This window comes from Atta cephalotes, assembly GCF_000143395.1.
Source record: "Atta cephalotes unplaced genomic scaffold scaffold00015, whole genome shotgun sequence".
NCBI lineage: Eukaryota > Metazoa > Arthropoda > Insecta > Hymenoptera > Formicidae > Atta > Atta cephalotes.
The window spans coordinates 942,330-953,891 of record NW_012130079.1 but is presented as its reverse complement, the minus strand read 5'-3'; the positions used below and the strand labels follow the sequence as shown (position 1 = coordinate 953,891).

Sequence of the window (11,562 nt, the reverse complement as noted above, 5' to 3'; positions counted from 1 at the left end):
TAGACGCAAAAAAAATAGCGTGGAATAGTAAATCCACATGCAACTGAGTAGTTGCTGACTAGTTGCTGACTTGGGGAGAAATCGTTATATCAATAGTAACTGTTAGGCTTCATATGATAATTACAGTATCGTCATCATAGTATCTCGCTGAGTCAGTAGCGAAATCGAGGCTGCGATTAATAAAACATAACGGCGCCTAAGCATTAAACTAAAGGCACAGCCTTGCTTCCTGGCAAGGTCGAAACCAGGGTTATTCCGACGAGTCAAGAGGCACCTTTCATTAAGGAAAAAACCGCGATCATTCGCGGTCATTATCGCAAAGTCGTTCATTTCTGGCGAAAGTTCTATGAGATTATAAGCGTGATTTGGACATTTCAAGCACGCGAAACGTGCTCGAAAGTCGAGACCAGAACGGGTTCAGAATGGCGCCGCCAAGTTTCTTGCGCCGAGGATTGTCATTTCCAGGAAATACAGTGCGTCTGCGGGACGCGGAATTTTCGATAACGTAAACGCGTCCAACCTGTTTCCCAAATCCCATGAGGCTGCGTTTACACTCGCATGAAGAAATATATATTTGCTTCGAAATCAAAGTAGCAACATTACTTCCGGAGGCATTATACTTTTATTACACAAAGAGTACTCGTTTCTCATAGATAATAATAAAGTCTGCATTCACATTTCTTTTATCAAAATAGCACGTATTTATTTCTCTGATTCTATTATAGATGTATGTAATGTAAACTATATGTATATGCTAAATGCGTGCTTTATCGATGAAAGTGAATGCGGTCGTAAAACGTGAACATATTTCATGAAATTCGCGTTAAAATTCCAGAGTACATTCTTAAATTAATTTTGAATCGATCTTGTTTCTGTTTACAAATTTAAATTTTCGAATTTAAAATTTCGACTAATCAAAAATTATTCTTTTGGACGAACTAAACTTTGGAATGTGTATATCCGATTTAATGAATACATGAAATATTTGTTGCTAATAATAGATTAATATAATAGATGCTAATGCTTCTCAAGTCTCAAAGTGCTCGTTAAATTTGTATAAGTTTATTGCTTCTTTTTGATAACTTGTAGTATAACGATTCATTCTAAAAACCTGTTTGAGTCGTGATATCGAAGCTAAAAGTGATTTAACATTCATTTAAAGCAGTGGTTATCAATGACTAATAGGATAACTATGCAAAGTCCTAAAGCTGATATATGTATGTACCTTTAATTACAGATACTTATTGATCTGATATCGATTTCTTTTCTACATATATGTTACTAATAATTCTTTAGCAAAGAGAACAATTAAAAAATTATTCCAAAATTAAACTTTATGTACATATAAACTAACATATTTTATATACAACGTGTTATAGATTGCAATAAATCGAGATCATTGTTGATTACGAAACAAAAATTTGATTGTTTTAGTCTAAATACAATTCATATGAAAAAAAAAGCTTAATAGAATGAAACAAATCTATTTTTGTCTTAAAATTTGAATTTTTTGTGTAACGTGCATTGACATTTGTTTTATCATTTACTTCATAATCATACATGCATATCTTGAGTATCTGCGATCGAACAGGATGACTCACAATCTGCGGGAATACCCCGAGGAATTTAATTTTATTTTTATTCTTTTAGTCAATATTTATGAGATTATATCTAGGAAAGAAATAACCGTGGTTATTCTAGCCAGGTATGATCCATTAAGATTTATCGTTTCTTCATTTTTTTTTCTAATCTTGCACGTTCGAATCGAAATGAGTTCTTAAGAAAATTCTATTTTATATTTATATTGGCTTACGCACATTAAGTTTCCCAATACAGCTAATATAAATACGCAAGAATATTGCTGACCGCGAATTAATAAACTAATTACATGGAAAAAAAGATTTTGCAATTAACTTGAGCATTTTACATAATTACTTTTTCAATCCAACAAAATTATTTTTAAATCTGTATCTACAGTTAAATTATTAGATACTTCAACAAAGTTGTTAGTTACTTATTTCTTCAATTTTATAAATGTAAATCGCAACAATATAAGTTTAGGTTCTTATAAAATTATATTGTTGCAAATGAATATTATCACTAAAACTCTTGAATATTAAATTTTTCGAAATACAGCATACAGAATAGAATACAAGAAACTTGTTGACCGCAAACTTGTTAATCTAAAATATTTTGAAACAACTTTTATTTTCGATAGCTTTCGACCACAATCTCAGATTTTCTGCTTGGTCATATAAGACGCAACTTATGACCCAGTGTGTTCTGTGCTTAGAATATAATCTAATCATATCTTCTAACAATGTATATAATATATATGTAATAATTTATTTTTTAGATACCACTCGATTTAGCTGCTAAATTAAATACGATAGACTCGTTGGAGGAGTTTCTGCAGCTTCTTCACGGTGTTTCACAGCACGAAAAGGATATCACATTTGCCAGTAAGTATAATTCGCTACTGCGTTATCTTTGTTTTCTAAATGCAAATATAAATAATGCAATGGTAAATAATCTTAAGGAAAACTCATTATAAATAAGAAGAAGTAAATCAGATTTACTCGTTGCAAATTCCACTTTATTGAATAGAAACATCAAGGCTAAAAATCTTATTATTATAATTATAAAAAATTAGAAAATGCGTCGCCAAACAAACATTTGGAAATATATTAATATTCTTCATCATGTTCCAACATCTCGTACAATTGCATATTAATTATTAAATGCATTAATTATATACCATTATCATAGGGAAATTAATAGTTCATAAAGATACAAATAAAGATAAGATCGCGATAAGATCAGTATTTTATTATCTAAGCAGAAACATAAATTAAATCGCGGCGCAATAGATCTTTTGATTATTCCGTTGTTTATACAAATGCGTAATTATCATTGTAAACTGAGATCATCTAATAACATAAATCATACGTACATATTTTGATTTTCAGTGCATGTGAATTAAATACTATGTAATTATAAAATAAATATTGCATGCTTAAAATATATTTTTCAACCTTGCAAGAGTTAAATGATTTTTCGATTAATACAGGAAACAGCCTTTCCGTTACAAATGAAAATTCGCGTATCCGGCCAATTGATTCCCCTGACGATATTATCTAACTAAGAGCAAATACGTCCAATCATCGTCATTTAGCCACAAGCTTGTGCGATAGTTTTATATTGTTATTTCTTGTGTGTTAGATATATTAACTTGGACCTTTGAATAAACGATCTCATGAATTTGATACATGACATTAAATGGTTTTTTATTTGGACAATGGGAAATCAATTTATTGTTGACATAACGCAAGCAAAAATGCATATTGGGATTTTTTTTCGCTATTTCAGCCTCGAAAAGTTTTAAAAAATTTTCGCGATCCTCTAAGAAGTTTAAAGGTTGTAGATAACCACCGAAATGATTTACATCTGGTATTAATGTGTTGCTAATTTGAATCGCCTCTTCTAAACTTGGCAATTTACTTTCCTGTGTTTTATCTGTATCGTGACATATCTTAGTCGAAAGTTCCGATTTGCGAGCAACACAATCATTTTTCTGTGCATTATGACATTTTCTAGCAATCTTCGACGAATCGTCATCATTTAGAAGCGAATACGTGATCTGCAGCTTGCATTTTCGTATCCAGATTTTCTTTTTAATAAATGAATTTGACCCATGATATAGAGAATCTAAAAAATATAATTTAACATTTCTAATATTTATATTATTGGTAAAATATATAAAAATTATTTCTGTAATTTCATTTATATGTAATTTATATCTTTTATATAAAATTTAATTTAAAATATTCTAAAGAGCAATGTCTGAACAATAATAAAATATTATATATATATATCCATCCGATGATTATTTTTAATTAAATTTATTTCTACCTGTTTGTGTATTCATTCGTATAAATTTTATCTCTCCATTCGCTTCCAGGTACTTATTGTTAGTCGTGTTAGCTTCAGTAACAGGTCCATCTGCTTGATCAAGCTCTCTGTTGATGGCTCTGACAGTTGGTGCCATTTCCTCTTTCAATTTTATCCTATTAATGTTCTTGCCGACGACTTGCTGAGACGTAATCTCGGGCTCGAAAAGATTATAGAGATCGCCCTCGTTAAGATCATGACTCTGGTCATCCATCTCGACGATTGCACTAAATTTGTTTTGATGCATGTCGATATTGGTATTCATATCCTTAAATCTATCCATTAAAGTTTTCAGTTTTTCTTTTCCTTTTTTATCTTGAAATTTGCATCCGTTAGAAGCTGCTTCGTCTATAGAAATTGCATCGTTCACATTGCTTTTCTGGTCATCACAATCTTTTACGTGGGTCGTTGACATTTCACTCTCATGTGAAGAACGAGCCGGTAAATAATCGCTCGTGGAGGTTCCGCAGTTATTGTTCTGTTCTAAGGACTGGTTTATCTTCCTACGCAAAAATTATAGGTACGTGCGTGAGACCATCTAATAAGTGTTAAACTTCCTCAAATGCATTTATTGTGCACGTATCCAATAATAACATGTATTAACTAATTTTTTGAAAAAGATGTCATTTGTTGTTTCATAAACTTGGACAATATAATTAACAAATGCAATTATGAATATATGCATAATTTATCATTAATTTCAATGTCCTCACCGATTCAACTGTTTACTTTTGTGAGGGATACCGGAAATTGGCATAATATCAGAAAATTTGTGAAAAGATTCCGTTTTATTGGACAGCATAAAGGCAGTTACTTTTTTTCTTCCCGTAATCACTTTCCCGAACCATTTGAGTACTACATGCTCTGCAAGATGATTCTTAAAACCGGGAACCATTCCATCGACCAACATGAAATAATAGTTTGCGATTGAAATTGCTTCGGCATGTTCATTGACCATTTTCCGCCTTAAAAAAAATAATCTTATTTTAAAAAATAATCGCTATCTAGAAAGAATCTAATACCAATTTAATAATAAACTTCTGATTATATATATGATTTTGTTTATTTCTTAACAAGCTAATACTGTTTTAATAACATAACTTGTTACAACTAATAAATTAAATGTTAACTCTTACAATAATAAATACAATATGGAAAGGACAATTTTTCTAAAAATTTAGTTGATACAGGTCTAAAAATTATTTTTTGAATCACCAAAATAATAATTATGTAAGATGTTAAAAATAATTGCTATGTCAAAATTTTCGCAACACTGCTCATCATGCTTGAAATCTAATTTATAATGTGCTTTTTATTTTCTATTTTATCTTTTACTTTTTTCTTTGCATTTTATCGATATCATATTTCTTGTCTCTTCCAAAGTTCGTCAATTTTATCTCGAGTGACAGAAAATAAAAAAACAAGATATGAAACAAAAAGACAGGAGATAAAAAGCAATGAAAGCAAGAAACAGGTAGCGAAGTGCATATTGTACATTAGGTTTATGTGTTCTATATAAATTATTTTGATAATTCAATAAAATTATTTTCACAGATTTGTATCTAGATATATTTTTACATACTTCAGAAAAATCGTTCTTTTTTTGAAGACATTTCTTGAAAACATTTGATAATTAATATTATCTACTTGGAAATTAATACATTTAACAGCTTGTTTTCTACATATTATGAAACATATTTTCTATTACGTAAACTGGAGACTATGTCATATCTTCGGTAGTGTAAAAAAGAAAGTTTTTTTTTGATTACGTTTAAGATACAAACAAGAATTCTTTCCAGATAGATTCGGAGGTGAGGAACGATCGAACGCAATGATACCAGTGCCAGCCAAGTGCATGCCCGAGCTACAACTCGTTTCCCTAAAAGTGGACGACGATCCTTCGACATTCGTCTTCCCACTCTGCACACGGATCAAAAGATGCGGCGGTTGTTGCATTAGTCCTCTGCTCTCGTGTCAGCCAACAGCTACAGAGATGCGGAACTTCGAAGTAATCAATATTGAGTTAAAGAGCATGAATGAAAATGTGTATAATAGTGTGAGCAATCAACTTGAGAAAGAGCAATAATTGAATATGTTTTCTTATGTTGTCTCAAGGTGATCGTGACGTCGCTGATCGATATGGACTATCGGGGACGACAAATTGTACCGGTGGAGGAGCACACTAAATGCAAGTGCGATTGCAAAATCAAGGAAGAGGTAATTTGATGGCGACCGATATTTTAGTGGTTAATTAATGTCTTGCTGCTTAACCGAGCCGTGTCATTTATGAGTTTCACATCGTCTTGTCGTGTTCATTGTTTCTCACGATGCATATATTATATGTATCGCATCACTTGAAAACAATTTACGTCAGCCGGCCGGCTGAAAGAAACACGGGTTCCGTTTTCAAGCGTCTCAACAATGCACGAAAATTAGAAACGGAATAATAGGCATTTCAAAGGCATGAATCACATTTTCCACGTGTTCATCTGCATCCTCGCTCGTCCTTCGGATATATTGCGAAATTGACGTTTCAATTACTTGAGATATTATATAATCGCAGATGTAAAGAGATGTGAGATATAAAAAAAATTCTAAGATTCTCTCTAAAAGATGTGTTAGTAAGCATTAAGATCATTTGCACGGTGTTCAATGTACACAGTACAATATTTAAAGATTTATTACAGATTTATACTTTTTTAACAAAATGAATTAAAATTATAGGTTTTCCTATATGTATTTGTTTTTTTATTATATTTGAAAATAAGAAGTTCAATGGCGATCAAAAATCTGGATCGAAAATTATTTCAATAACAAGATATATACATATATATAATGTTAGTATCGTCAGTTTATTTGAGCTGAGATTCTTTTTTTATATGAAAAGCATACGTTTCTAATTCTATTTTGCAGAGAGTATATCTAACATATCCTTAATCTGAATTATGAAGTGAAATGAACATAAAAGTTTAAAAGCAGGACATAATGATGCCCTTTTGGGCATCTCATAAGATGTCTTATGTCCTTTAAACTTTGTATTGTCAGGAATAATTCAGATTAAGAACGCATTAGGTGTATATTCTTTGCAAAAAAGTGACTGGAATTGGAAATTTATACTTTTCCATATAAAAATTTTTTTTGAGAGACAGTTTAAAGTCATTTTTGCGAAAATGTCGTACGTCTTGATTTTGGTCTTTGGTTATCTGAGAGGCTAAGGTCGTTTCTCAATATATACCAATTTCGCTGATTGCTACAATTGTCGCTTCCTTGCAACGTGCGCGAACGCTCGCAAAGTGTGTCAATGCGGAGGACAAGCGAAATTCAACCGTGTTTGTACGAGCATGATAAGTGTTGACACTCTTTTTCGTCGATGATTCATGCCACGTCGGTTTTCCTTGTTGCTTTCAGCACTGCAATGATAAGCAACATTACGAGCCGCACAACTGCAAGTGTGCCTGCAACAATGTGGACGAGGAAGAGAAGTGCCGTAAGAACGATACGAAGATCTGGAACTCGACTCTCTGCGTTTGCACGTGTAGGATCATCGAGCCATGCACCACTGGATACTACTTTAACCCCAACACGTGCAGGTGTGAGCCAACAGAATAGGGGACTATTTGCTAAAGAATAAGGCGTTCTCCTTTTTCATTGCACGTCATTATTTAATCATGATTTGCGAACGCACCGATTTATTTCTCGTCCACCTAAATATTCTGAATTTATTTCGATCGTCCACTTCGTTTTTTGCACGAATTTTCGCAAGTTTTACTTTTTTCTTATGCTTCACACGCGATTTTATGCGTCCCATATTCGCGCTTTCCTTCTATCTCGTACGTATAGGTATTTGCACGTGAGCGAAAGCACTTTCCGATTTCTTCACGCCGCTGTCCTTCACTGAACGACATAGTTCGCCAAACATTTTGGATGACAATGAAACTTGCTTCTCGTCGCAAAAGTTTTCTCATCGCTTAGTCATTAACTCTTCATTACTCGCGAGGGATGTCCAGAGGGATTCCAGTTTTATAAATTCGTTAAATTTATAGATGATATTTATATACACTATATTTATTAATTTATTATTTTTATTATTAAATTAAAAAATTATTTCACAATTAAGGCTATATTCCAGAGAACGTTCTTCTTTCTCTTCAAGAAAAATTTTATTCAAACTATATAATACACGTAACATACACGTAACGTGTACTACATTTGTTGAGTAAAATTTTCAATTATTTTTATCTAAATAAAGGATGTATAAAATATTAGTTTTCATTTAATTGTAAATCATAAAAAGTTACAATAAAAATTTAGATATAATGTTGAGATGTTAGAAACATCATAGAGAGTAATTATAAAAATCACGCGAGTAATGTAAGATTAAACTAAAACGGCGTATACTTCATATGTGATGTATATGCACTTAACTAATATCTATAATAATGTAACACTTTGGAGGCAGAATATATTTGTATTCTACTAACAAGGATTACCGCTTTAAATAAATTTAAAAAAATAACGATAAAAATCAGCAGAACTTTATGGAAACCTAAGATTGAGAGATTGTGAAGTGTCCTACATTTTCAATTCACGCAATTTGGCATGATATTACAGTACATGCTCCATAATTATTGGCACGTAACCGCAAATGTTCCAGATGTGGACCGATAATGTTGTCTAGACCAGTAAACAGGTTCGCGCCGACGAATTACAATTTCACTGACCGTCGACCAGAAAACAGGCGGACGGTGATAATCCCTTTGGACCCATCGGATCCCAGAAGAAAACAGAAGGAAGATCCCGAATACAAGTGACAAGAATTCAGACGGACACGCGACGGATTACAAGACTGCTAAAACGATCTATAATTAATTTGTTAATTTTTTATTACATAAAGACGAGACGCCTCAATAATTCCATACCTGATAACTGAAACAGTTAAATTCTCTCAATTTTACAATTAATTAATTTTACAATTAATTGTCATAATTTTATTCATAATGTAAAATATGTTGCAAATTCTGTAACTGTAATTCTTTTTTGTTTCTCTTGTTTTTAATATATATAGCAATGAGCATTTTCTTCTGCGATTTAGTGGTAAAAGAAATATTATATTTATAGTTCTACCTCCAAATCGCAGAACGACATGTTTTTCTAATTCCAAGGTGTTTTCGTACTAAACTATTGTATGTTGACTGTAAAATAATTAGGTCAAGAGACATTGTGATATAATAAGAAAATGACCGCCATAAGATTTTGTCAATGTTATTTATGTCATAGTTATTTCTTTTTGTATTTATAGTTACGATGAACAAATTACTTGTTATTTACCTTTATCATATGTGACATAGCAATAAATTTATAACATGACACACATGCAGGATTATCAATTACATCACATATATTCGTTAATTAGTATTTACATCTAAATCATATTATAAAATTCTTATTATTAATTACAATTGGACAAATACAATTGTTATACTCAATTATTGTTCCTCTCTGATTAATGTAGAGTCTAGATCTTCTGTACTTTGATTTATTGTCTTTTCACGTTTCTCAGCGTTGTACAAATATGTAACAACAGCAGTGTTCGCACTCAGAATGTTGCTGTAGCTTTTACTGATAGATTTAAGAGAGTTGGTTATTTTATCTAAAACATACAATTATATATATTAAAAATTATATATATTAAAAATACAATTATATATATTAACATATAAAATCATATCATACTATTTCAATAAGAAATATCAAATTATCTGTAAAAGACATTTCCTATAAAATTTTTCTTAGCTTTTAGATACTTCGTTCTATTCCCATATTATTTTTCCCATCAAATTATCATAGAAATCACATGAGAGAGAAGTCTACATTTCAATCAACATATAAAATCATAGAATTTCATGTCAGTAAGAAATATAAATTTTTATCTAAACATTTCTTATAAAATTTCTCTGAATGAACTATCAAAATTTCTATGATGAAATGAACTATCTCATTTTATTCCCATTTTATTCCATTCCATCAATCATAGAATCACAGAGAGAGAAGTTTATATCTTAATATCAATATACAAAATATTGTAATTTCACGTTATAGGTAAGAAATACGAAGAATTATTTATGAAGCATTTTCTATAAAATCCTCTAATGGAGCTTTCTAATACTTCATTCTATTCCCATATTCCTTTCTATCGAACTGTTATAGAAATCACACGAGATAAATTTATATACTATAGTTTTGATTAACTTACCGATAGAAGACACAATGTCAGAGATAGCTGATTCCTTCGTAGACTTTATCCGTTTTATTTCTCGTTCTTCCATTATATGTCACCTTGGCATTTCACGTCGCTGTCGGTTATTATACTCGATCCGTGATATTTTCATAAAATCTGAAAAAGTTCGTCCGTTTGTTGACATCTACGTGATGGTCGTGATGTCAACAGCTGACAAAAGGCGCGAAAGCGATTATCGCCAGCCGCCATGTTGCATACGATTGATCAAGTGCACGCTTGCGCAGATATCGATTGTGACATATCGACGACAATGACAAGTAATTTTAAACGACGATAGTTATAATTACGTAATATGATTTATGAAGGAAAATATTCAAACAATTAAAAAAAAAGTTGCTCTCTTGACAAGTTTAGTGATTGTCCTTGTTACGTGCAACGTTTCTCTCTATTTACGTATTCTTCTCTCTCTTTCTCTCTCCTTTTTTCTCTCTTTCTACTCGAAAGGTCACATTCCTTTTTCCCTTTCCAATATCGTTTACACTCGCGAATGCTTTACTTGTGCAATCAACGAAATAAAAAAAGTGATAATTATAAATATTTATCTTTTTTAAAACTATGTATTCAGTATATACGCACATGATCTTTATTTTTCGCGCGTTTAACGTGTGTGAAAAATATAACAACATATAGGATAGCATAATACAAATGTTATCATTTATAAAAAAATGTACTTTTTTGTTAATTATTAAATTGAGATTATTTCATGCAATTGTAGCAACTAATTTTTAATAAAAATCTTATCAGTTGAACAAAGAGAAAATCCATTTTAGTACATTAAGAGTCATCTAACGGATTCTTGAGCTATCAATACTGTAACTTGTCTCATTCTTGATAGATGGCATGTTAATCCAAAAACGTGGACGACATAAATGTTATTTTTAGACGCTGTATATGGCTGCGTAGTGATGTTAAACTTTGGAGTAGGCGCGTGAATTAACTTTTAACTAACAACGGTAGTAGACGCATTCCAGTTTTGGGCCAATACTTTTTTGTATGTATATGTATCGTAATTAAGTAATAATTAATAAGAAAAATATTCTCGAATTCTCAGAATCAGAAAATTGTTCAATTTTGTTTCTGATTTTGAATTATGATTCACATAAATATTTCAAATTTTCCGAATCACTAATTGTGTGTTTCTCTGATTCTCATCAATATTTAAAAAAAATCCGTATTATTTATATATTTCTTGCAATGTATATTATAAATACTGACAATGAAAGACATGCGATGTTCAATGTTAGTGATGAAGAAAAGATAAATGTTACTGTGCCCGCTATAAAATAATTAATTAAATTAAATTTTATAGGAAT

At 31.1% G+C, this 11,562-nt stretch overlaps 2 protein-coding genes across 2 annotated transcripts in view; one reads left to right on the top strand and one right to left on the bottom strand.

Moving 5' to 3' along the window:
- The window catches only part of LOC105617950, a 10,260-nt gene extending 1,498 nt beyond the window's left edge, over positions 1–8,762 (top strand). Inside the window, exons 2-6 of the mRNA XM_012199486.1 lie at positions 2,357–2,462; positions 5,751–5,959; positions 6,067–6,168; positions 7,360–7,541; positions 8,606–8,762. Of these exons, the coding sequence (XP_012054876.1) occupies positions 2,357–2,462; positions 5,751–5,959; positions 6,067–6,168; positions 7,360–7,541; positions 8,606–8,762 (756 nt within the window). The remainder of the gene's footprint in view (positions 1–2,356; positions 2,463–5,750; positions 5,960–6,066; positions 6,169–7,359; positions 7,542–8,605) is intronic.
- Positions 3,197–4,909, bottom strand: LOC105617949. The gene is made up of 3 exons (XM_012199485.1): positions 4,665–4,909; positions 3,913–4,454; positions 3,197–3,708 (listed from the first exon to the last, which is right to left on the bottom strand). The coding sequence occupies exons 1-3, from the start codon at positions 4,907–4,909 to the stop codon at positions 3,197–3,199; spliced, it is 1,299 nt and encodes a 432-aa protein (XP_012054875.1).
- Positions 8,763–11,562: the final 2,800 nt, after the last annotated feature.

Excerpts from the sequence above, each read along its gene's own strand:
- LOC105617949 (XM_012199485.1), bottom strand. The coding sequence starts at position 4,909 with ATGGTCAATGAACATGCCGAAGCAATTTCAATCGCAAACTATTATTTC. Across the intron at positions 4,455-4,664 it reads AAAAGTAAACAGTTGAATCG|GAAGATAAACCAGTCCTTAG; the intron begins GTGAGGACATTG and ends ATTTTTGCGTAG. Across the intron at positions 3,709-3,912 it reads ACGAATGAATACACAAACAG|ATTCTCTATATCATGGGTCA; the intron begins GTAGAAATAAAT and ends TATATTTTTTAG.